The sequence below is a fragment of the Mirounga leonina genome, unplaced genomic scaffold (assembly GCF_011800145.1).
Source record: "Mirounga leonina isolate KUSES-001 unplaced genomic scaffold, KU_Mleo_1.0 Mir_125, whole genome shotgun sequence".
NCBI lineage: Eukaryota > Metazoa > Chordata > Mammalia > Carnivora > Phocidae > Mirounga > Mirounga leonina.
The window spans coordinates 52490677-52518082 of record NW_023270305.1 but is presented as its reverse complement, the minus strand read 5'-3'; the positions used below and the strand labels follow the sequence as shown (position 1 = coordinate 52518082).

At 38.1% G+C, this 27406-nt stretch overlaps 1 protein-coding gene across 1 annotated transcript; it reads left to right on the top strand.

Annotated features, from left to right (window-relative positions):
• The first annotated feature begins 114 nt into the window (after positions 1–114).
• PEX13 (peroxisomal biogenesis factor 13) lies at positions 115–27406 on the top strand. Its single transcript, XM_035001488.1, has 4 exons — positions 115–261; positions 21525–22219; positions 22760–22885; positions 24780–27406. The coding sequence occupies exons 1-4, from the start codon at positions 170–172 to the stop codon at positions 25076–25078; spliced, it is 1212 nt and encodes a 403-aa protein (XP_034857379.1). The 5' UTR covers positions 115–169; the 3' UTR covers positions 25079–27406.

Sequence of the window (27406 nt, the reverse complement as noted above, 5' to 3'; positions counted from 1 at the left end):
CTTTCCTCAGGTCCCAGCTGGCAAAGTACCACAAGCGACATCCTAACTGCAGGGGTGGGCGGGGTGGAGGGCTCGGTGTTCTGCCCATTCTGCCTGGCGCGTGAGGTGCTAGTGTACCCGGGCCTGAGGCGTCCCAGCGCCAACCAAGAGCCGAGCTGAGGCGGAGGCGATGGCTTCCCAGCCGCCTCCTCCCCCGAAACCGTGGGAGACCCGCCGAATTCCTGGGGCCGGGCCAGGACCAGGACCTGGCCCTACTTTCCAGTGAGTGTGGGATTCTTCTGGCCGCGGGTTTGGTGGGCCGGAGTGGGGACTTGGCGGGAGACGGTTGAGGCCGTTGTTGCGCTGAGGTGTCCCCTCCCCCTCTCAACCAGCCCTCAACGTTGAGGGGTTCAAGGTAGGGAAAGGACGCCAGTGTGGGGAATTTCGATGTCAGACAGCTGTTTCTGACTGGACGGCTCTCGGTACGGGTACACTCCAGGGAGCCCCTGGGCGCCTCACTGGGTCCCGGTGCTTGGAAGAAAGGGGGCGGCTTCCTGCTCCTTTCTGTTAGCGGAACACCGTGACAGAACTGCTTGACCCTCTTAAAAGCCTTAGACTTTCGGTCTTTCGCAGATGAGAGTAGCTGGCACTTGCCCAGCCCCGGCTGGACAGGGAGCAAAGTCTCCCCAAAGCTTTTAACAACCTCTCGAGAAATTGGTGAAAGCACAAAAGGTCGCTTTTACACAACTGGAACCCAAGCCTATACACTTCGCGTTGTTTTTCAGCATAACTCAGCAATGTTTTGGATAAGGATTTGGAGAAGCAACTTCCAAGCGGGAGTTCTAAGTCCAAGGCCAGTGGATGGCCTTTGTGTGCAAAATAGCGTGTCACTTTTCTAAGGCCTGTGTGGTTTTTTATTTGTTTTTAATGAGTGTTTAATGGGGAAAAGGCTAAAATACAATGAAAGAAGAGTTTCACAGCCTTGTGTGTTTCATGTTGGGTGGATCTGGACGTCTGAATTTAGATGATGAGATTCGAATGGCAGATCACCTACCGTAGTAGGTTTACCTAATACATAAAAGTCTCCAATATACTGGAATGTATTTCTGCTATGTTATAAAATCTTGTAATCCTTATTTAAATGTCAAGATGCTTGAACACATTAGCAACTTAATTTAATAGTGATAGATACATAACAAGTAATAAGCTTTAATTATACTGTTAAGGTGGGCGACACTTCCTGCTACCTTTTTTACGAGTGGTTTGACTTTTTAAAAAAATTTTTGACAGCTATTTGGAAGACAGGTTTTATACTCTGGCATCTTTTTTTTTTTTTTTTTTTAAGATTTTATTTATTTATTTGAGAGAGAGAGAATGAGAGAGAGAGAGCATGAGAGGGAGGAGGGTCAGAGGGAGAAGCAGACTCCCTGCCGAGCAGAGAGCCCGATGCGGGACTCGATCCCAGGACTCCAGGATCATGACCTGAGCCAAAGGCAGTCGCCCAACCAACCGAGCCACCCAGGCGCCCCTACTCTGGCATCTTTTTAAAGTTATGTTTATGTCAAAGTAACCATTTTCCCACTTTTTTTCATTGTGAATTTTAAACACGTAGAGACTGGTTGAGTGTAAGACAATGAATACTTGTGTGTTCACACTTAACTTTAAGAAAATTTTTCCAGGGGCCCTTGAGCGGCTCAGTCAGTTAAGCGTCTGCCCTCCGCTCGAGTAATGATCCCGGAGTTCAGAGATCCAGCCGCATTGGGCTCCCTGCTCAACGGGGAGTCTGCTTCTCCCTCTGCCCCTCACCCCACTGGTGCTCTCTCTCTCTCTCTCTGCTCTCTTTCAGAGAGAGAGAAATAAAATCTTAAAAAAAAATTTTTTTTTTCCAGATTTGCCTCATTTTTTTTCAGATTTTTTTAAAAATAAAAATTACAGGGGCACCTGGGTGGCTCAGATGGTTAAGCGTCTGCCTTCGGCTCAGGTAATGATCCCAGGGTCCTGGGATCGAGCCCCACATTGGGCTCCTGGCTCAGCGGGGAGTCTGCTTCTCCCTCTTCCTCTGTTTCTCCCACTGCTCATGCTCTCTCTCTATATATATCTCTGTGTCTCAAATGAATAAATAAAAAAAAATCTTTAAAAATAAAAATTACAGAAACAGCTAAGCCTCCCATTCTTCTTTCCTGCTATAACTACTGTCCCTTTTTGGTGTTCAGTGTACCCAATTATGTTTTTATACTTTATTTTATACCTTAGTACTTAGGTTTGTGTGTTATATGTATGTCTGTATATATAGTGTTTAGTGTGTTTTTAGATTTTATATAAATATGTTCAAACTATGTATCATTTTGCAAAATGTTTTTCCATTACATATTATTGATTTTGAGGTTTATCTTGTTCATACATATAGCTGTAGTTCATTTTATTTGCTGTAGGATATTCTATTGTATAAAAAACTGTTCTGTTGGAGCGCCTGGGTGGCTCAGATGGTTAAGCGTCTGCCTTCGGCTCAGGTCATGATCCCAGGGTCCTGGGACTGAGCCCAGGTCGAGCTCCCTGCTCAGTGGGGAGTCTGCTTCTCCCCCTGCTCATTCTCTCTCTCGCTCTATCTCTGTGTCTCGAATGAATTAAAAAAAAAAACTCTTCTGTTATAGGTATTAAAGTATTAATTATGTATTAAACTGCTGCAGTGACCATTCTCTTTTTTTTTAAGATTATTTGAGAGAGAGAGAGAGCAGCAGCAGCAGGGGAGAGGAAGGGAAGGAGAGGGTGAAACAGACTCCCGGCAGAGCAGGGAGCCCAATTCTGGGCCTGATCCCAGGACCCCAGGATCATGACCTGAGCCACCCAGGCACCCCTGCAGTGACCGTTCTTGTGCCTTTCTCCTTGTCCACATTTCCAGGGGGTTTTCTTTTCTTTCTTTCTTTTTTTTTTTTTTTAAGATTTTATTTATTTATTTATTTGACAGAGAGAGACACAGTGAGAGAGGGAACACAAGTAGGGGGAGTGGGAGAGGGAGAAGCAGGCTCTCTGCTGAGTGTGGAGCCCAATGTGGGGCTCTATCCCAGGACCCTGACCATGACCTGAGCTGAAGGCAGACGGTTAACGACTGAGCCACCCAGGTGCCCCTCCAGGGGGTTTTCTAATAATGTGTTGTTGGAAGTGGAATTGCTTGGTGGTGGGTATGCTTAGCTTCAAGTACTATTACCAAGTTGCTCCCCAAAGTGGTTTTTTATACCAGTTTTTACATTTTCACTGGCACGGTGTTCTGTTTCTCTACATTCTTTCTAACACTTGATGATATTATTTTTTAGTTCTGAATTTGCCAATCTAATGGATGTGAAATGATATTTAATTTTTAATTTGCACTTCTCTGGTTAGTAATAAGATTGAGCATCTTTTTGAATGTTAAATTAGCCATTTGAATGTTTTCTGTTGATATCTTTTGCCCACTTTTTTATTGGCTTTAGGTTTGCTTATTAACTTGTTAAGAGTCCTTTATTCATACTAATTCTATTTTTGTATGTTTTCAATTTCTTTCAGTCTGTGGCTTGTCTTCTTTATTTATATTCATGTTCATTTTTGTTGTACAGATACTTTTAATTTAAATATAACCAAAATTTTCATATTTTATTGTTTGTTTTTTTATGTCTTGGTTAAGAAACCCTTTCTGCCTCAGATCAAGAAAATTTTTCTCTCTCTTATTTTTTTAAATGTTCGGCATTTCACATTCATACCTTTAACCCACCTGGAACTGACTCTCTTGTACAAAATCAATGCAAAATAGAGAATATATATTTTCCCCCCATGGGGATAAGTATCCCAGTACCATTAATTTATCTATTCTGTACTAGTTTATAATGCTATCTACATCCTGTTAAGTTTTCTTAAATATGTGGTTCTGTTTGGAGGACTTTCCCATATGTTCTACTGGTCTTTCTGTTCTTATGCTAGCACCACTCTTGTCTTTTTTTTTTTAAGATTGTATTTATTTATTTTAGAGAGAACAAGTAGGAGGAGAGGCAGAAGGGGAAGGAGAGAATCTCAAGCAGAATCCCTGCTGAGGGACCCCTGCTTACAACCCTGAGATCATGATCTGAGCTGAAATCAAGAGTTGGACTCGACCGACTGAGCCACCTAGGCACCCCCACACTGTCTTTTTAATAAGTTTTGATACCTGGTATGTCAACAGCCTCCACACATTGCTGTTCTTCGAAATTGCCTTTGTTATATTTACCCTTTATAAAAAAGACTGGGATTTTTATTGGAACTTTATGAGAATTTGGACCTTTTTTTGCCTTAAATGTTTTATAACTATCTCCATGAAGTACTTTTCCATCTTTTATATCTAGCATAAGTTAGACTTAATTTGTTCTGGTAGTTTAGTTGAAATTTCTCTTGTGTTCCATGCTGACAGTCCTATCACTTACAAATAAGCCAGCATAGATAACCAACATCCTTGTATTGCTCCTGACTTTCATCGGAATGCTTCTCAAATCTCACTATTAAGTATGATGTTTGCTTTTCTGTTTTTAATAGCTTTCCTTTTGAACTTCTATCTCCTTACCTTGCTCAGATTTTTATTATGAAGGAGTATAAATTTTATGAATGACTTTTATGCATTTGTTGAGATAATTAATTTGAAAATGTGGTTTATTTCATCAGTTAACTTTCTAATGTTGAATCATGAGTAAATTTCTGGGTGAACTGCTTAATTGTGATTATTTTGTAAAATATAATGTTGAATTCTGTTCTAATATTTTAAGACCTTTGCATATATATTTTAGGTGAAATTAGCCTGTAATTTTCTTTCTTTGTACTATACTTTTTTGGCTTTATATCCAGGTTGTATAACTACAGAAATTTTTCTGTTGAGTCTAATTTTCATTCCTCTATAGGTAGACTATTTTTTCCTTAGTAGCCTTTAAGATTTTACCTGATACCTTGGTCCCCTGCAACTTTATTATGCTCTATTCAGGTATGAATATACAGATATGTATATTTTTTCCTCCTGCTCAGTAGCTACAGTGTTCACACTCAGTACCTATAATGTTCACTCTAAGGAGTCAATCTTTCTTTAATTTAGGAAAATTTTCACTAAGTATATCTTTATTGTTTAAACACTATTCTTTCCCATCGCTTCTTCCGGGAGTCCTATTAAACATTGTATCAGGAATAGTTTCTGCTACAAGTAACAATGTATGACTTACTCCACTTTGGACTATAAAGACATTTCTTGTTAACAGGAAGTCTAGAGAGTCTAAGGATCTGCTAACTCAACGTTGTCTTTAAGGGACCTACATTTTTCCTGGCTTCCTTTTTATTTTCTTTAAGCTTTCCGAGAGTTTGGGCCATTTCTGTTGTATTCTTGCTTCTTTGAAAGAAATCTCTTTTTTTCCTCTGGTGGCTTTAAAGATTTTTCTCTTTGTTTTTGGTTTTCAGCGATTATACTTTGTTGGGCTTCAGTGTGAATGGCTTTGTTTGTGTTATTTGCAGTGGCATTCATAGAGATACTTGCATCTGACTTAATGTCATTCATTAATTAACACACACTACATCAGAAAAGTCTCAGCCATTATCTCTTCAAATACTGCTTATGCCCATCATCTTTTCACCCCTTTGACTCCAACTGCATATATGCTCTTTATTTCACTGTACAGCCCATACCCTAAACTCCTTTCTGCATGTATTCTTTTGTTATTCATGCTTCATTCTGGGTATTTTCTTCTGAATTCTCTTCTGGTTCACTGATGTTTTTCTTTCAGAGTGTCTAATCTGGTATTGAACCAGTCATTAAATTAATAGTTTTGGTAATTCTAATTTTTTAGTTTTAGAATATCCATTTGGTCCTGCTTTACAGTTTCTATTCTCTGCTGAAAAAATCTCAGTCTTGTCTTTTTTCCTTGAATATTTTAGTCATAGTTGTTTAAAGTCTCTTCCTAATAACTCCATTATCTGGACCCCTATGGATCTCTTTGTATTATCTGATGTTGTTCCTTTTTTTTTTTTTTGACATATAGTTTAGTGTTCATATAGGCCAAATTATTTTTTAATGAGAGCTGGACATTGTATATAGATAATTTAAGGCAGTTTGAGGCCTAGGATGCTATCTTCCTCTTGAGAGTTTTACCTTTGACAGGCACCTTATGCCACTAGCAGTGTAGGATCATTTTAATCCAGTCAAGAATTGAGCCAGTTTGAAGCTGTGGTTTTAGTTCCTGCCAGAGCTAGCTAGCCTATTTCTTGTATACCATTTCACCCTTATTCCTAGTATATGGCCCTTTAAGGTCCCAGTCTGAAGTGTGGGGTTTTACGTTGGCCCTCCTCTTTAGGGGTTCTGAACTCTAGTTTTTGTCTCCTTAGTACAGTGAGTCTATTGAAAGCTCTGCACAGCTTCTTGTCCTTCAACCATCTCTTCCAGATTGACCCTTGTCCCTTGAGAAACTTCTCAAAATGGACTCTGAGTTTTCTCTTTCTCCTGGATATTAACTTCTTAATTCCTCAATGCCTTGTTCTCTCATGTTTTAAACAGGTAGTGTTATATTTTTTTTAGCCTTTCTAGTTTTTTGGGGTTTTTTTAAGATTTTGTTTATTTACTTGAGAGAGAGAGACAGAGACAGAGAGCATGAGCAGGGGGTAGGCGCAGAGGGAGAGGGAGAAGCAGACTCCTCGCCGAGCAAGGAGCCTTACGCGGGACTCAATCCCAGGACCCTGGGATCAGGACCTGAGCCTAAGGCAGACACTTAACGACTGAGCCACCCAGGTGCCTAGGTTTTTTTTTTAGTGGGAGGATTAGTCTGATGACCTAGAATGCCATTACTTGAAGTGGAATTCCCCGAGTTCTGTATTTTCCACTGTGTTCCTTAGTGTACAACAACTAATTTTCTTCCCTTATAGTTGCAAGACAATCCCTGTGGCTGGGAGAATCATGTCTAAGATTTGTAATGGATTTTTTCATATTTACATGTTTTTATTTCATTTCAGTTTTTATTTCATAGATGATATTGCTTCATGGAGCTCTTTGACTATTTTAATGCTTAGCTGTTATATAAAATTTGTTTTTCCTTGAATGAATTTTCATTCTTTTTTTAAATTGATATTCAGTTAATTAACATATAGTTAATATGGGTAGGGTTCAGTGATTCATCAGTCTTATATAACACGCAGTGCCCATTACATCCCGTGCACTCCTTAATCCCATCACCCAGTTACCCCATGCCCCACCCCCTCCCCTCCAGCAATCCTCAGTTTATTTCGTGTGGTTAAGAGTCTCTTAGGCTTGTCTCCCTCTCTGATTTCATCTTATTTTTCCCTCCTTTCCTCTATGCTCCTCTGCTTCGTTTTTTAAATTCCATATATAAGTGAAATCATATGATAATTGGCTTTCTCTGATTGACTTATTTCACTTAGAGTAATACCCTCTAGTTCCATCCATGTCATTGCAAATGGCAAGATTTCATTTTTTGATGGCTGCGTAATATTCCATTTGTGTGTGTGTGTGTGTACACACACACACTACATCTTTGTTATCCATTCATCTGTCAGTGGACATCTAGGATCTTTCCATAGTTTGGCTATTGTGGACATTGCTGCTATTAACATTGGGGTGCAGGTGCCCCTTTGGATTACTACATTTGTATCTTTGGGGTGAATACCTAGTAGTGCAATTGCTGGGTCATAGGGTAGCTCTATTTTCAACTTTTTTTTTCTTTTTTTTTTATGTTAGTCACCATACATTAGATCATTAGTTTTTGATGTAGTGTTCCATGATTCATTGTTTGCATATAACACCCAATGCTCCATGCAATACATGCCCTCCTTAATACCCATCAACAGGCTAACCCATCCCCCCACCCCCCCACCCAAAACCCTCAGTTTGTTTCTCAGAGTCCATAGTCTCTCATGGTTCGTCTCCCCCTTCATTTTTCCCTTCCTACTATCTTCTTTTTTTTTTTTTTTTAACATATGATGTATTATTTGTTTCAGAGGTACAGGTCTGTGATTCATCAGTCTTACACAATTCACAGCGCTCACCGTAGTATTTTCAACTTTTTGAGGAACCGCCATACTGTTTTCCAGAGTGACTGTACCAGCTTGCATTCCCACCAGCACTGTGAGAGGGTTCCCTTTTCTCCGCATCCTCACCAACATCTGTGTTTCCTGACTTGTTAATTTTAGCCGTCCTGACTGGTGTGGGGTGGTATCTCATTGTGGTTTTGATTTGTATTTCCCTGATGCTGAGTGACGTTGAGCATTTTTTTCATGTGTCTGTTAGCCATTTGTATGTCTTCTTTGAAGAAATATCTGTTCATGTCTAATGCCCATTTCTTGACTGGATTATTTGTTTTTTGGGTGTTGAGTTTGATAAGTTCTTTATACATTTTGGATACTAATCCTTTATCTGATAAAACATTTGCAAATATCTTCCCCCATTCTGTAGGATGTCTTTGGTTTTGTCAACTGATTCCTTTGCTGTGCAAAAGCTTTTTATCTTGATGAAGTCCCAATAGTTCATTTTTGCCTTTGTTTCCCTTGCCTTTGGAGACATGTCTAGCAAGAAGTTGCTGCGACCAAGGTCACAGAGCTTTCTGCCTGTGTTCTCCTCTAGTATTTTGATGGATTCCTATCTCACATTTAGGTCTTTCATCCATTTTGAATTTATTTTTGTGTATGGTGTAAGAAAATGGTCCAGTTTCATTCTTCTGCATATGGCTGTCCCAATTTTCCCAGCACCATTTGTGGAAGACTGTCTTTTTTCCATTGGATAGTCTTTCCCACTTTGTTGAAGATTAGTTGACCACAGAGTTGAGGGTCCATATCTGGGTTCTCTATTCTATTCCATTGACCTATGTGTCTGTTTTTGTGCCAGTACCATACTGTCTTGATGATTACAGCTTTGTAATAGAGTTTGAAGTCTGAAATTTTGATACCTCCAGCTTTGGTTTTCTTTTACAACATTCCTTTGGTTATTCGGGGTCTTTTCTGATTCCATACAAATTTTAGGATTATGTGTTCCAGCTCTGTGAAAAAAGTTGATGGAATTTTGATGGGGATTGCATTGAATATGTAGATTGCTCTGGGAAGCATAGACATTTTCACAATATTTGTTCTTCCAGTCCGTGAGCATGGAACGTTTTTCCATTTCTTTGTGTCTTCCTCAATTCCTTTCATGAGTGTTCTATAGTTTTCAGAGTACAGATCCTTTACCTCTTTGGTTAGGTTTATTCTTCTGTATTTTCTGGGTTTTGGTGCAGTTATAAATGGGATCGATTTCTTAATTTCTTTCTTCTGTCTCGTTAGTATATAGAAATGCAGCTGATTTCTGTACATTGATTTATATCCTGCCACTTTGCTGAATTCCTGTATGAGTTCTAGCAATTTTGGGGTGGAGTCTTTTGGGTTTTCCACATACAGTATCATGTCATCTGCGAAGAGTGAGAGTTTGACTTCTTTGCTTATTTGGACACCTTTTATTTCTTTTTGTTGTCTGATTGCTGAGGTTAGGACTTCTAGTACTATGTTGAACAACAGTGGCGAGAGTAGACCTCCCTGTCATGTTCCTGACCTTAGGAAAAAAGCTCTCAGTTTTTCCTCATTGTAAACGATATTCGCTGTGGGCTTTTCATATATGGCTTTTATGATATTGGGGTATGTTCCCTCTATCCCTACACTGTGGAGAGTTTTAATCAAGAAACGATGCTGTATTTTGTCAAATGCTTTTTCTGCATCTATTGAGAGGATCATATGGTTCTTGTCCTTTCTTTTATTAACGTAGTGTATCACCTTGATTGATTTGCAGATGTTGAACCACCCCTGCAGCCCAGGAATAAATCCCACTTGGTTGTGGTGAATAATCCTTTTAATGTACTGTTGGGTCCTATTGGCTAGTATCTTGTTGAGAATTTTTGCATCCATGTTCATCAGGGATATTGGTCTGTAATTCTCCTTTTTGGTGGGGTCTTTGTCAGGTTTTGGGATCAAGGTAATGCTGGCCTCATAGAACCAGTTTGGCAGTTTTCCTTCCATTTCTATTTTTTGAAACAGCTTCAGAAATATAGGTATCAATTCTTCTTTAAATGTTTGGTAGAAATCCCCTGGGAAGTCATCTAGCCATGGACTCTTGTTTGTGGGTGGTTTTTGATTACTGCTTCAGTTTCCTTGCTGGATATGGGTCTGTTCAGGTTTTCTATTTCTTCCTGTTTCAGTTTTGATAGTTTATACGTTTTTAGGAATGCATCCATTTCTTCCAGATTGCCTTATTTGTTGGCATATAGTTGCTCATAATATGTTCTTATAATTGTATTTCTTTGATGTTGGTTTTGCTCTCTCCTCTTTCATTCATGATTTTATTTATTTGGGTCCTTTCTGTTTTCTTTTTGATAAGTCTGGCCAGGGTTTATCAGTCTTATTAATTCAAAGAACTGGTTCCTAGTTTCCTTGATCTGTTCCCCTGTTTTTGTTTTTAATCTCTATATCATTGATTTCTGCTCTGATCTTTATTATTTTTCCTCTCCTGTTGGATTTAGGCTTCATTTGCTGTTCTTTCTCTAGCTCCTTTAGGTATAAGATTAGGTTATGTATGTGAGACTTTTCTTGTTTCTTTTTTTTTTTTTAAAGATTTTATTTATTTATTTGACAGAGAGAGACACCGTGAGAGAGGGAATACAAGCAGAGGGAGCGGGGGAGAGAGAAGCAGCCTTCCCACTGAGCAGGGAGCCCGATGCGGGGCTCAATCCCAGGACCCTGGGATCTTGACCTGAGCCGAAGGCAGACGCTTAATGGCTGAGCCACCCAGGCGCCCTGAGACTTTTCTTGTTTCTTAAGAAAGGCTTGTATTGCTATATACTTCCCTCTTAGGACTGCCTTTGCTGCATCCCAAAGGTTTTGAACAGTTGTGTTTTCATTTTCATTTGTTTCCATGAATTTTTTAAATTCTTAATTTCCTGGTTGACCCATTCAGTTTTTAGTGGGATGCTCTTTAACCTCCATGCATTTGTTTTCCTTCCAAATTTTCTCTTGTGACTCAGTTCAAGTTTTAAAACATTGTGGTATGAAAATATGCAGGGAATAATTCTAGTCTTTTGGTACCAGTTGAGACCTGATTTGTGACCTAGTATGAGATCTATTCTGGAGAATGTTCCATATGCACTCGAGAAGAATGTGTATTCTGTTGCTTTAGGATGAAATATCTGTGAAGTCCATCTGGTCCAGTGTGTCATTCAAAGCCCTTGTTTCCTTGTTGATCTTCTGCTTAGATGATATGTCCATTGCAATGAGTGGGGTGTTAAAGCCCCCTACTATTAGTGTATTGTTATCAATGTCTTTCTTTAATTTTGTTATTAATTGGTTTGTATAATTGGCTACTCCCGTGTTAGGGGCATAAATATTTATAATTTTTAGATCTTCTTGTTGGATAGACCCTTTAATTATGATATAGTGTCCCTCTTCATCTCTTGTTACAGTCTTTGGTTTAAAATCTATTTTGTTTGATATAAGGATGGCTACCCCAGCTTCCTTTTGGTGTCCATTGGCATGATAAATGGTTCTCCACCCCCTCACTTTCTTTTTTTTTTTTTTTTTAAGATTTTATTTATTTGAGAGAGTATGTGAGCAAGAGAGCACAAGTGGGGGAGCAGCAGAGGGAGAGTGACCAGCAGACTCTCCACTGTGCAGGGACCCTGACGTGGGGCTTGATCCCAGAACCCTGAGATCATGACCTGAGCCAAAGGCAGCGACTTAACCAACTGACCTACCCAGGCGCCCCCCCCTTTCATTCTGGAGGTGCCTTTGGGTCTAAATTGAGTCTCTTGTAGACAGCCATATCAAGGGTTCTTGCTTTTTTTATCCAGTCTGATACCCTGTATCTTTTGATTGGGGCATTTAGCCCATTTACATTCAGAGTAACTATTGTAAGATATGAACTTAGTGCCATTGTATTACCTGTAAAGTCACTGTTTCTGTATATTGTCTCTGTTCCTTTCTGGTCTTTGTTGCTTTTAGGCTCTCTCTTCACTTAAAGGATCCCCTTTAATAATTTTTGCAGGCTGGTTTAGTGATCACAAATTCTTTTAGTTTCTGTTTGTCCTGTAAGCTCTTTATCTCTCCTCCTATTCTGAATGACAGCTTTGCTGGATAATGTATTCTTGGCTGCATATTTTTCTCATTTAGCACCCTGAATATATCATGCCAGTCCTTTCTGGCCTGCCAGGTCTCTGTGGATAGGTCTGCTGCCAGCCTTATGTTTCTACCACTGTAGGTTGAGGACTTCTTGTCCCAATGTGCTTTCAGGATTTTCTCTTTGTCTCTGAAATTTGCAAGCTTCCCTATTATATGTTGAGGTGTTGACCTATTTTTACTGATTTTGAGGGGGGTTCTCTGTGCCTCCTGGACTCAAATACCTGTTTCCTTCCCCAGATTGGGGAAGTTTTCAGCTATAATCTGCTCAAATATACCTTCTGCCTCTCTCTCTCTCTCTCTGTCTCTCTCTCCCTCTCCTTTCCTCTGGAACCCCAATTATTCTAATATTCTATATTAGAATAGACATATATTATGTATATAGTATATATAATATACTATATATAGTAAATGTAAAAATGAAAATTAAAAAAGACTTAAAAAAAAGAGTTGATAAAATAAGAAACTACTTGAAAAGGGAAGAAAGGGGGTGCCTGGGTGGCTCAGATGGTTAAGTGTCTGCCTTCGGCTCAGGTCAGGATCCCAGGGTCCTGGGATTGAGTCCCTCATCAGGCTCCCTGCTAGGCGGGGAGCCTGCTTCTCCCTCTGCCTCTGCCTCTCTCTCTCTCTCTCTCTCTCTCTCTGACTCTCATGAATAAATAAATAAAACATTAAAAAAGAAAAAAGGGAAGAAAGAAAAAAGAAAAAAATTTAAACTGCCAGACTAAAGAATCATGAGAAAAAAATCCTCAATTCTATATGCTGTTTTCCCCTAGCACTGGAGTTTTGCAGTTCCGTGTGATCAGTAGACTTGGTATTAGTGAATGTTCCTGCTGGTCTTCTGGGGAAGGAGCCTGTTGCACTGACTCTCAGGTGTCTTTACCCCAGCAGAATCACACACCCCCTTGCCAGGCGGCCAGGGCTCAGTGTAAGCAGCTTTGGATTGTTCTGTGTGGCTTTTTTTCCCTGAAGGCTTTCCATAACACTTTAGAGGATGAAAATGGCTGCGCCCAGATCTCCAGCCCCGGATCTGAAAATTCATGCTCCCCAATCTTCAGTGATTCCTCACAGAAAAGCAGTCAGTCACTCTTGTCTCCCTGGCTTGTTTCTGCACTGTGTTCACCCAGCCTGTGACCGAGTGTTTTTATCTCAGGCACGCGACCCTGTTTGGAGTCTCTAAACTTTACAGACTCCTGCGGTGAGCACCCACACCGCTCCTCCCAGGACATGGATGGGGGTCACGCTGGGGTTCTGCCTTTTTCTGGGCCCCTGCTTGGACAGTGCCATGGTTCGAAGTTTATGGCAACACCAAGCTGAAAGCCCTCTCCTGGGCTCGCTGTTTGCAGCTGGCTTCCCTGCTCCGACGCTTGGGAACTCTGCTGCACTCAGGCACCCCTGTTCTTTCTGTGACCCCGGGGATCCTGAGACCACACTGTCCCACCTAGGATTCCACCCACCTTAACCACCTGAGCACCTTCTAAGGCAGGGACATCCCCCCGCCAGAGCAGATTTCTAAAAGTTCCAATTTTATGTTTTGCTGCTGTATCACTTTCCCTTAGCTGACTTATGGAGGCTCCCTTCCCCTGTAGTTTATCTTCCAATATATCACCCTAATTCACTTCTCTGCATCTCCTACCTTGCAAAAAGTGGTCACTTTTCTATTTGTAGAATTACAGCAATTCTTTTCTTAGATCTCTGGTTGAGTTTGCAGGTATTCAGAATGATCTGATAGCTATCTAGCTGAATTCCATGGACCAGATGAAACTAGGATCCCCTGCTCCTCCACCATCTTCCCAAGAAGCTGAATTTTCATTCTAATTGTTGATTTTTGTTAGTTTGGTTTCTTAGTGTTTTTATTTCTTCTTGTGTATCTTCTTTTTTTAAAGATTTTACTTATTTATTTGACAGAGAGAGACACAGCAAGAGAGGGAACACAAGCAGGGGGAGTGCGAGAGGGAGAAGCAGGCTTCCCACAGAACAGGGAGCCCAACACGGGGCTCGATCCCAGGACCCTGGGATCATGACCTGAGCCGAAGGCAGACGCTTAACGACTGAGCTACCCAGGCGCCCCTCTTCTTGTGTATCTTCTTGATATGTTTATTTTGAATAGGTTCTGTTTCCTTTTTGAGTTTTTGAGTTGTTTCCTTTCCCTTCTACATTTACCTCTCTCTGTCTAGTAGGTTTCTCTTGCCTCTCCCTGCTCCTTCAGCATCCACCCTACCATGTACGAACCTGTATAAAAATGGTGGCTTAGATTAAGGATATCAAAGATTAAGTCACCAAGTCAGTGAGTCAGTTGTTAACTTGTTTCATTTCCTGCACTTGAGATGTTAGTCAGTGTCCTACCCTTCTTAGTTTTGTAACTTTCTAAAAATCTTAAACTATTGTCAGTAAATTTTATAATCTCTTTTTAGAAGTCAGTGTATTGCATTCCAACCCACAGCCTCAACAATGAACTAGTTCCATTTGTTTTGTTTTGTTTTTAAGAGAACCAGTGAGTTGTTGTTTTTTTTTTAAGATTTTTATTTACTTATTAGAGAGAGAGCACAGGCAGGGGGAACGGCAGGCAGAGGGAGAGGAGAAACAGGCTCCCTGCTGAGCAAGGAGCCTGATGTGGGGCTCGATCCCAGGACTCTGGGATCATGACCTGAGCCGAAGGCAGACACTTAACGGACTGAGCCACCCAGGCGCCCGAAACTAGTTCCATTTGAGTGGAGCACTATTAGTTCTTATTATTTCCTAGAAGCATAAGTCCTGGCTGTCACAGCCTGATTTCAGATCCAGAATTGAGTAGGCCCATAGCTTCACCCTTATAATAATTTTTTTCTTTCTGTTTAGTTTCTGTTCCATAAATCTAGATATGCCTGTTTGTTCTCTTTGTTTTATCTATTATTGCTCCTACTTTAGAGCAGAGCTACTTTATGAAAACCAGAAAATGCTACACTATTTGTTAGTCAACTGACCCTTTTTAAAGTTTGGTTCCACTTTTTGTGATGTGATAGGATATGAAGTAAATATAACCCATGAATTATTCTTCCCAAAAATGTTAACCTGATTCTAATTAAACCTTTAAATGCAATGTTTAATTCAACTGGAAATATATATAGAGAGATATTTAAACAACATTTTGGGGTCTCCTGGGTGGCTCAGTTAGGCATCCAACTCTTGATTTCGGCTCAGGTCATAACCTCAGGGTTGTGAGATTGAGCTCCATGATGGACTCCATGCTCAGCTGGGAGTCTGCTTGAGATTCTTTACCTTTTCCTCTCTCCATGCCATGTGCTTTCTCTCTAAAAAAAACAAACAACATTTTGGAGAAACACAGATCCAGAATGTAAGACATTTTAAAACAAACTGGCTCAGGCGCCTGGGTCACTCAGTCGGTGAAGCATCTGCCTTCGGCTCAGGTCATGATCCCAGGGTCCTGAGATTGAGCCGTGCATCGGGCTCCCTGCTCAGCGGGAAGCCTGCTTCTCCCTCTCCCTCTGCCTGCCGCTCCCCCACTTGTGTGTTCTCTCTCTCCCCATCAAATAAATAAATAAATAATCTTTAAAAATAAATAAGTAAATAAATAAGCAAATAAAACAAAACTGGCTCTACAAAAAGTCAAGGACATTTAAAAGAAACAGATAATTCTAATTTAGAAGAGATGAGGAAACAACCAATGCAGTGTGTGAACCTTAATTGAATTTTTGTTAAAAAAAACCACAACAGCCTAAGACTTTTTTTAAAAATTTTTTTTTATTGTTATGTTAATCCCCGTACATTACATCATTAGTTTTAGATGTAGTGTTCCATGATTCATTGTTTGTGCATAACACCCAGTGCTCCATGCAGAACGTGCCCTCTTTAATACCCATCACCAGGCTAACCCATCCTCCCCCCCTCCCCTCTAGAACCCTCAGTTTGTTTTTCAGAGTCCATTGTAAAAGACTTTTTTTTTAAAGATTTTATTTATTTATTTGATAGAGAATGGGAGAGAGAGTGAGAGAAAGCACAAGCAGGGGGAGCAGCAGAGGGAGAGGGAGAAGCAGGCTCCCCACCAAGCAGGGAGCCCGATGTGGGACTCAATCCCAGGACTCCGGGATCATGACCCGAGCCGAAGGCAGATGCTTAACGACTGAGCCACCCAGGCACCCCCTAAAAGACATTTGACTCTTACAACTCAATGATAAAAAAGCAAATAACCTAATTTTTCAAATAGGCATTTCTCCAGAGAAGATCTAAAACTGGCCAATAAGCGCATGAAAAGATAATCAACATCATCAACTATCAGGGAAATGCAAAACAATACCACAGTGAGATACTACTTCATACCCACTAGGATGGCTAAAATGAAAAAAAAAAATAATAACAAGTGCTGGCAAAGATGTGGAGAAATTGGAACATTCATGCACTGCTGCTGGGAATATAAAATGGCACAGTTGCTTTGGAAAACAATCTGGCAGTTCCACAGAAGGTTAAGCATAGTTACTGTATGATCCAGCAACTCCATGCCTAGGTATATATACCCAAGAGATATGAAATATATCCACACAGAAACTTGTATATAAATGTTGATAGTAACATTAGTCATAATAGACAAAAAGTGGACACAATGCAAATGTCCATCAACTGACGGGTGGATAAACATAATTCAGCAATAAAAAGGAATGAAATACTGATAAATGCTACAATATGGATGAACCTTCAAAACATACAAGGTGAAAGTAGCCAATCACAAAATACTGCATATTGTATGATTCATTTACAATAGATTCTCATTATTTGCAGATGCTGAATTTGCAAATTTTCCTACTCACTAAAATTTATTGTAACCCCAAAATCAATACTCATGGCACTTTCATGGTCATTCACAGACATGCATAGAGTGGCAAAAGATCTGAGTCTTCTCTCAGCTGAGGTTGAACAAAGCAACACTCTGGCGTTTTTTTTTTTAAGATTTTATTTATTTGTCAGAGAGAGGGGGAGAGAGAGAAAGTGAAAGTGCACAAGCAGGGGGAGCGGCAGGCAGAGGGAGAAGCAGGCTCCCCACTGAGCAAGGAGCCCGATGCGGGACTCGATCCCAGGACCCTGGGATCATGACCTGAGCCAAAGGTAGATGCTTAACCGACTGAGCCACCCCAGCGTCCCAACACTCTGGCTTTTTGTTTCAGCTTTATGTTATAAACAGGTGTCCTTTTCACAGTTTAATGGATGCCACATTTTTCATATTTTAGTTGGTGATTTTGCTGTTTTAAAATGGCCCCTAAGCTTAGTGCTGAAGTGCCTTGTTCCCTCAGGAGCAGTGATTCCATATTTGCTAATTCAATGTTCACAGCAACTTTATAGGATGACTATTGGAAATAACAAGAGTTGACTATACATGAGGTATCTAGAATAGACAAACCCATAGAGATAGAAATTAGATTAGTCGTTGCCTAGGATTGGGAATAGAGCAGGAAATAGGTAGTGATTGCTAATGAATATGGGATTTCTTTCTGGGATGATGAAAATGTTCTGGAATTACATAGGTTGATAGTTGTACACCTATATGAATATACAAAAAACCCATTGATTTTTATACTTTAAATAGCTCTTTATTCTTTAAATAGCTGAGTTCATGGTATATGAATTTTATCTTACTAAAGCTATTTAAAGACATTTGATGGTAATTTTTATCTGTTGAATATCAATTGGATAATGATGGAATTGTTAATTTTTAGAGATGGGGAAAAAGGTATGGTTTTGTATGAAATATCTTTGCTCTTAGGATACTGAGGTATTTAGTAGTAATATATCGAGTCTAGGGACGCCTGGGTGGCATAGTCAGTTAAGCATCTGCCTTCGGCTCAGGTCATGATCCCAGGGTCCTGGGATCAAGTCCCATGTGGGCCTCCCTGCTCAGCGGGGAGCCTGCTACTCCCTCTGCCTGCTGCTCCCCGTGCTTGTGCTATCTCTGTTTCTCTGACAAATAAATAAATAAAATCTTTTTAAAAAATGTATCAAGTCTACAAGTTACTTTCAATGGTTCAAGAATTTTTTTTTTAAGATTTTATTTATTTGAGAGAGACAGCATATGTGTGTGTAAGCATGATTGTGGGGAGGGGCAGGGGGAGAGGGAGAAGCATGCTCCCCACTGAGCAGGGAGCCCTACGATATGGGGTCCTATCCCAGGACCCTGGGTTCATGACCTAAGCTGAAGGCAGACACTTAACCGACTGAGCCACCCAGGAGCCCTGGGTTCAAGAATTTTTAAAAGACTAGAGAGTAAGAGAAGGAAAGCAAATACAAACAGCTAAGAAGGTAAAGATTTATGGAGCCCAGATCTAGAGAAAGGTGGAAATCCGCAATGGTGAGAGTGGGTTCCCATAGAAGCTGCTGCTGATTCCAAAAGAAGCAGTTTGGATGATGAGAAGCCAGTTGAAGAGCACTTTTGACAGACCCTTGGAGGATGGTTAGAGTCTAGTGGTCTGGAGGTGCTGATAAATTACCTACAACTTGTGTTATGACCCTGAAAAGATACACCTAGATATGAGGGTATAAAAGAAGCAAACAGGCCCTTAACAGGAATATAAGCCCAGCTTCAAATCATCTCAGTTCCTGAAATTAGATTAAGGATATCATGGATTGATAATAGCCTTAGCAGCCTGCCTGAAGTAAACTAGAGGATAGTTAAGAAACCAGTATCCAGAATGAAATACATCTGGAGGAAGAGAGCATCATCCAGGGTCTCAAATTATTGCTACAGTTCTTCATGTATGTCTGATGCAGATGCATAAGCAAAACCAAATAGCAGGACCCAGAAGGACATTAGGTAACATAAATGGAAACTAAGTAAAACAACAGATGAGAAAACAGATTCGTAGGGACTCCAGAAAATGGAGTTAACAAAGAGACTTTTAAGTTAATATTGTTTAATACGTTGATGGCAATAGAAGAAAACAAAGGAATTTTGGCAGGTATTTGGAAAGTATTAAAAGGAAAAGGAATATCTAGAACAAAAACTACAATAACCAAAATTAAGAACTCATTGGGTTTAACCACAGATTAGACATTGCTACAGAGAGAACTAGTGATTTAGAGCAGTGTTCTAAGTGTGTCCTGTAACTACCGAGAGTACAGACTGGCTGTGTTTCAAACTGTGTAATAACAGTCCACAAGATAAGGAAACTTCATGCGGGATGTAAAGCAGCGTTGACACTGAGCACACTATTTAGTTTAATTAGCATTAAGAATTCATTGATTTACATTATGGCACAAGATACTTATTTTGTGATGGATTGGCCCTTGAATAGCAGTGACTTGAAGGATAGGAAGAAAATATCCAACATATTTTTGCACAAAGAGACAAAAGTACAGAAAATACAGAAAGGAATGAAGAAATTTAGGGGATGAAGCAAGGTGTAATTTACAAATAGAGAAGATGGGGCGCTTGGGTGGCTGAGCCGGTTAAGCATCTGCCTTTAGCTCAGGTCATGATCCTGGAGTCCCTGGATCAAGTCCCGTATCGGGCTCCCTAGTCAGCGGGGAGGCTGTTTCTCCCTCAGTCCTTCACACCCCCTCTCGTGCTCTCTCTCACACTCTCTCTCTGAAATAAATAAAATCTTTAAAAAAAAAAATAGTCCTATAGCAGTCCTTCTCAAAATATTTGTGCTGATAGCCAATACTCTTATAACATACAGTAAAAATATAGCAATGTCATGTTACTTAACAGTCTCATTTGTTGTACTTTAGTATATGTGCTGCCGAAGCGAGCACATCATTTGTTGTACTTTAGATCAGTACATACGACTTGTGATTAGCACTGGTCCACAGACCTTGTTTTAAGTGGCATGATACTAAAGAAATTGAATTCATAATTAAAATCTTAATCTTGATGCTGAGAATAAAATTCAGTGTTCATTCATGCTAAAAACTCTTAGCAAATAGAAATGGAAAAGGAACTACTAAATTTACAGCAACCCTGCAGCAAACATAATAATCAATGGTGACATGTTGAGAACTTTCCCTTTGAGATCAGGAATGAGACAAGGATGCCTGTTACTTCTGTTCAAGATTGTACAGCACGTCTGAGGTATAATAGCTTAATAATCAGAGCTGTAAGAATTGAAAAAAGAAGAAATAAACCTACCATTATTCACATACAGTATGACTGCAAATCCTTAAGATTTTTGAAAATCCAATAGAATCAAAAACAAGATTGCTGGATACAAGCACTATATTTTTTTTAAAAATCTATCATTTCTACGTAACAGTATCAAAGTGAAATTCTAGAAGACACCATTTACAATAGCATCAAAAAATATCAAGTATATATGAATAAACTTAGAGAAAACCTGCCACATGGAAACTAAAACATTATAGATTCTCAATAAAGTTATTTTTAAAAACCATTATTGAGGGGTGCCTGGGTGGCTCAGTCGTTAAGCATCTGCCTTCAGCTCAGGTCATGATCCCAGGGTCCTGGGATCGAGCCCTGCATCAGGCTCCCTGCTCTGTGGGAAGCCTGCTTCTCCCTCTCCTACTCCTCCTGCTTGTGTTCCCTCTCTCACTCTCTGTCTGGCAAATAAATAAAATCTTTTTTTTTTTTTTAATTTATTTGTTTGACAGAGAAAGAGCACAAGTAGGCAGAGCGGCAGGCAGAGGGAAAGGGAGAAGCAGGCTCTCTGCTGAGCAGGGAGCCCGATGCGGGGCTCGATCCCAGGACGCTGGGATCATGACCTGAGCCGAAGGCAGCCGTCCAACCGACTGAGCCACCCAGGCGCCCCTAAATAAATAAAATCTTTAAAAAAATAAATAAAAATAACCATTATTGAGAAAAATCTTTAAGAAACCTAATAAATGTGAGTTGAAACTCTCACTTTTATAAAGCTGTAGTTTATCTCAACCTACAGATTCAGTGTAATCCCAAACAATCTCAATAGGATTTTTTGGGGGTGAGGGTGTGGAACTTCAAGCTCTGATACTAAAATGTATGTGGAAATTCAAAGTGTCAGATAGCCAAAACACTCCTGAAGTTGAAGAACATTGTAGGAGGACTTGTTTTATTGGATACTAAGACCTATTATAAAACTATAGTAATTAAGGTAGTGCCATTTAGGTGCAAGGATAGACAGATACATCGTTTGTACCTATGAGAAAATAGATTAAAGATACTTCTAATAATGCCAGCGTAAGTAAACAAGAAAATAGCAGAGTTTAGTCAGCTATTTTACTTGTTCATTTTGTTTTACGACAGATTCTAAGCATGTGGATATTAGAGACTATTCCTTATTCTTACCACATCGTCAGTAGATCTGTTGTTAACACTAGATATGTAAGAGGTGTTTAATAGTTATTTGAATTGAATTTATGTGCTTAAGTTACTATTTTGAATCTTTATTTGGTTTTAGGTCTGCTGATTTGGGTCCTACTTTATTGACAAGACCTGGACAACCAACACTTACCAGAGTGCCCCCACCCATTCTTCCAAGGCCATCACAGCAGACAGGAAGCAGCAGTGTGAATACTTTCAGACCTGCTTACAGTTCATTTTCGTCAGGATATGGTGCCTATGGAAATTCGTTTTATGGAAGCTATAGCCCTTATAGTTATGGATATAATGGGTTGGGCTATAACCGCCTCCGTGTAGATGATCTGCCACCTAGTAGATTTGTTCAGCAAGCTGAAGAAAGCAGCAGAGGTGCATTTCAGTCCATTGAAAGTATTGTGCATGCATTTGCCTCCGTCAGTATGATGATGGATGCTACCTTTTCAGCTGTCTATAACAGTTTCAGGGCTGTATTGGATGTAGCAAATCACTTTTCCCGGTTAAAAATACATTTCACAAAGGTTTTTTCAGCTTTTGCATTAGTTAGGACTATAAGGTATCTTTACAGACGATTGCAGTGGATGATAGGTTTAAGAAGAGGCTCTGAGAATGAGGACCTATGGGCAGAAAGTGAAGGAACTGTTTCTTGCCTTGGTGCTGAGGACAGAGCAGCTAACTCAGCAAAATCTTGGCCAATATTCTTGTTCTTTGCTGTTATCCTTGGTGGTCCTTACCTCATCTGGAAACTGCTATCTACCCATAATGATGAAGTAACAGGTAAGAGTAAGAGAATGGGTTAAAAAACCATATAACAATCTCAAATTTCAAGCATAGATTTGTTAAATTAGCATTCTTCATAATTCATTTGTATTTAATATTTTGATCCAGTTATATTTTCAATTAAGAACTTAAAAACTGGAAAATGAATATGTAGCAAAAATAGGCTTATTGATTTATTTATTGTTTGTTTAATATAACAGTACACACTGCCTGACTACTGTTTACAAGATACTAAACTTGATGCTGTAGAGGATACAAAGATACATAGGACATAATTCCCTTATCTTTCTAAAACTTATTGTCAGGGAAGTGGGTAAAACAATACACAGGTAATTGTAATTTTGAGCTTGAAGAAAAAGAGAAAGTTCATAATAGATATCCTAGTGAACATATTGTTAGATTTTATATCGTGTTAATTATAGAATTTACTTTGGGGGGGTACTTTTCTCTTGGCAAATAAATTTATGCAGTTTATAAACCATAGCCAGTGAACTGTAAACCCTAATCCTTAATCTTAATTCTTAATTTGGTTTATAGACAATACAAACTGGGCAAGTGGTGACGATGACCATGTAGTTGCTAGAGCAGAATATGATTTTGCTGCTGTATCTGAAGAAGAAATTTCTTTCCGTGCTGGTGATATGCTAAACTTAGCTCTCAAAGGTAATAAAACATGAATAAATTGGAATTTTCCATGAATTTTTTGAATTTGTAAATGGAGTATTAAAAACTGCAACAAAGGATCTTGGTCATTGTTAGTTAACTCAGAAGTAGTTGCTAGGGTTTCTCTGTCATGTCAGTTTAGAACTTCTAAATCTGGGCCTGTGGGAGAGAAATGCCCAACAGGGTTGTTCTAATAATATTTCACTGAGATGAGGAAAGATTTTGTTTATATCTCTTCTCAGTCTCTTCTAAACTCAAAGCTTGAATTCCAAACTCTGTTAATCCCCACACAAAAACATGAAGTAAGCACTATATGTAATAAATCTGACAACCCAAAGAAATTATCCAGTGTCATGTAAGTATCTCTCTCAGTCTTTGATTGCTTTCTTTTTTATTTGAATAGTGTTTACTTCAGAAACTCCAACATGAATATTTTAGGAATTACTGTCATGAAGTATTAAAGAACCTCATCAAAAAAATTTATACACATCTCAGGTTTATTTTATAATAGTTTTTAATGGCCCCAGGCAAAATGGCCTTTTCCCTTTAGCTTTCCCCAGTAATGATCAGAATTTTTAATGGATTTGGGGGGAAAAAAGATTTTTGTGTGTTTGTGGGGATTCAGGTTTGCTAGGAAAAGTAACATTTCGTTGGTAAAGATACTAGTGACAATAACAGCTGTCCTTTATAGTACAGGGCACTACAGTTTACATCTTGCATTTTAACCCTTATAATAATGGTATGATGTGGGTACTTTTATTATACTGTCCCTATTTTACTTATGAGAAAACTGAGACTCAGAATGACTAAATTGTCCAGGATCACAAAGCTAAGATATGATGGAGCTAGACTATAAACCTAGGTTTGTCCCACTTCAAAACCTGTACTTGTAACCACTTTGGCTGTTTTCCATGTGATCGATTAATGGAAACTTGAGCCTTTAGTTTTAGTCATTCTTTATATAGGGAAAAAATACCTTCAATGTTCACAATATTTGTTTATTGTATAAGTAACTGAAAAATTTGGATCAAATTTGCCAAATCTCTGCCTCATCCCTCATACACAAAACCTAGGCTTCTAAGTATTCATATTTTTCTTCTAGTGCAAATAGCACTTTCAGATAATTAGTTTTAATTTATCTAAATAAAGTATAAAAAAGATCAAGTGTGGTTTCTTTCAATTACATTATAATATTTCAGGAAAATTTTATATCTCAAATTATTCTTCCACTATTGATGCCTCTTAAACACTTTAGCTTTGCTTGTTTGCTTTTCTCCATTGCTCACATAAAGTATGTTTGAGCATTTAAAACAAAAATCAGTCACAGACATAGTTGATTTTAAGTGTTTTATTTTTTTTCTCTATTGTTCTCAGAGTTCAAGCCCCACATTGGGCTCCATGTCAACATGGAGCCTACTTAAAAAAAAACAAAAAAAAGGATTGTTCGTCACAATCACATAGAATGAATTTTATATTTTGGCAAAAGTATATAAAGAAATTTGGCTTGTATAAAGGTATATATTTTCTATGCTTGCTTCTAACTTCTATTGAGAATGAGAAATTCATTTCTTAAATTTCAATTTAAAATATGAAAAACACTGATGTTAGTTTAGCTTTTGGGAGAACCGAATCTCCTTACTCTATATAGAGCAACTGATATAAACTTCATGTTCTTTAAGGTTGAAAATATATTTAGTAAGTATAAAATAAAAAGTATATAAGAAAGGACCCTAGAACTGTTAAGCCTACTCATCATTTGATTTTGAATATATATACTATTTGTTTATGTATTTTAGTATGTAAGTGTAACAGATTTTACTTAATATTTTATTATCAATATTTTGTTGGACTCCAAAGTGTATTATAATTACAAGGCTGTCTTTTCTTCCATCAGAACAGCAACCCAAAGTGCGTGGTTGGCTTCTGGCTAGTCTTGATGGTCAAACAACAGGACTTATACCTGCTAATTATGTCAAAATTCTTGGTAAAAGAAGAGGTAGAAAAGCAGTGGAATCCAGCAAAATTTCCAAGCAGCAACAATCTTTTACCAACACAACACTAACTAAAGGAGCCACAGCTGCTGATTCTTTGGATGAACAGGAAGCTGCCTTTGAATCTGTTTTTGTTGAAACTAATAAGGTTCCAGTTGCACCTGATTCCACTGGGAAAGGTGGAGATAAACAAGATCTTTGATATCTTTTATGTTTGCCTGCAATTGAACTATACTTTTTAAAAATTACTTCTTACAAAGAAATTAATCTACAGTCCAATGAACACATTTGTTAATGGCTATTCCAGGTGTTTTGCTGCTAGAAATTATTAAATGTACACTAGTGTGTTGATCTAGTGACCTGGTTACATTTTACAAGTTATTGGACCATGAGGATATTTGTTTCACCTAGATTTTAAGATTATGGAGACTGCTATCATTTTCATCTTATTTAAAATCCTATGTTTTATTGAAAGTAAGATTGATGAACTGTAGAATACACTGTTTGCTACAGTAAGGGTCTTTAATGCTTTTTAAAGTTAGAGCTTAATTGATTTGGAATCCTCCCAGAAATTGAGTGATAAGATATAAATATGAGAACAGGCAAAAGACCACTTTTTTTTTTTTTACAACTTTAAACTGAATAATAAAAATTTTCTGATCTGTGTTATATCCAGTCTTGGGTTTGCTTTAGACAGTAATATGTTTTTAACCTACCAACAACTGATACTGTTACCTTTTATTGTATTTTTTAAAATTTATCTTGGAAGGGTCACTAGAAGTATTCTGAAGGAGATTATTCTAGAGTGATATTTAGCCCTTATAGTTTTTTCCTGCTAGTAAAAAGGCTGAAATTTATCTTTCTTACAGATTATTTCCATTTCTTCTGAGGATCATAGAACTTTTTATCCCTTTACAATATAACTAGTTTTCAACCTGGATAAATCAGAATATATGAAAGATTTACTTTTTTTTTCTCCAGCCAAGACTCAAATCCTTTGAGTTTGCACATAACAATATAATCAGTTCTAGCAGTAATGATTTAAATCTTTTCATGGATTCTCTGCTTTTCCCTAGTATAATTTCTTTTTAAATTCCATATTCAGGCTGTTCTTTAAACATTGAAAATGTGTCACATTGGATACACATTTCTTTTAGGTTGAGTTTTTACTACTGAGACTATAAATAAAATGCTGAATTGCCATTTAAGATATGATAATACTATATGACTTGTTTTGTGTTTAAAAAATGACTTTAAATGCAGTTAAATTTTAGTACACTGAATATTTCCCCACAAAATTGGAAAATCCATCTACTTGCTGTGATCATACTACAAAATAATATTAGGACTACAGGTATACAAGAATACATTTACAGATACTGTTCAAAACCTGGAATTATTTGATAAAAGATTTTGATTATTTTCTTCTTCTTATAGACTTTATGTTCATCAAATAAGTAATTCTAGAACAGTTCACACAAAAACATATAAGAACCAAATATATATTCAGCATAGAATTTGGGGCTTTTTGGGAACCTCTCTTTTGAAATGACAGCATAAGTAACATATAATTTAGAATACAAATATTGACCCCATGCAGAAAAAAAAATTATATGAGAGTAAAATTTATTTATCTTAGGCCTATTTTTTTAACACCCAGATATTATTTAGTCTTCAAGTTGAGATAAAGTTTCTTGTATATTATTTTACTTTTGTGTTCTACAATTAGAAGTTCTGCTTTTTTGTGTGTTAGAGTAATTTGTGGAAATTTTGTCCTTGAAACAATTCTCGATAAACAGATTATTAAATTTGATGTTGAGGCATCCAAATTGATTGATAGAAGTGAAGTGGGGGTGAAATGTTGAGTCAGCACTATTTAGGTTAAAAAAGGTGAGTCTCCAGGATAGAATTTGTGACTACTATTAAAGGTGCATAAGAAGAGTATAGCACAGAATGAATGACAAAAACAATTTCACTTTTCTTAGGATGTTTGTTTTTCGGCTAAGTATACTAAATTGCAATATACATTATCTGACTGGTAACTATTTGTGTCTGAAAATTCCTTTTCTATTAGAATTCTGGAAAAGGAATTTAGAATAAGAGAAATTTTGTAGCCTTTTTTATCATGGCAGTTTTAGTATAATTTTTTAGATGAGATTAAATATTGTTATTTTTAGGAACTCATTTAAGTACTACTTTACAGAAATTACTAACTGAAACCAAAACATTTTCAGTTAAATAGAACAATAAATCACAAGTTACAATAAGAAAACAGGTGTCACGTAAATTTTTTTTCTGATTGTATTTTATCAGTTTAGAAAGGAAAAGGTAAGAGGACTATAAATTTTCATGTTTTAACATTTATTTGGGTACTTGATTTAGTCTGTCATTATGTCATAATTACACATTTACTTGAATACAGCTGTCCTTTATCTTACGCTTTAATGGAAAAAAATTATTCTTCAGTTAAAATTTCATTTTTAATAGGTTGTGAAGTTACTTTTACTGGACAAATAAAAATATATTAAAC

Bases quoted from the DNA above. Each gene is read 5' to 3' on its own strand.
- PEX13 (XM_035001488.1), top strand. From the start codon at position 170: ATGGCTTCCCAGCCGCCTCCTCCCCCGAAACCGTGGGAGACCCGCCGA. The intron at 262-21,524 runs GTGAGTGTGGGA...ATTTGGTTTTAG, and splicing joins GGACCTGGCCCTACTTTCCA to GTCTGCTGATTTGGGTCCTA. The intron at 22,886-24,779 runs GTAATAAAACAT...TTCTTCCATCAG, and splicing joins GCTAAACTTAGCTCTCAAAG to AACAGCAACCCAAAGTGCGT.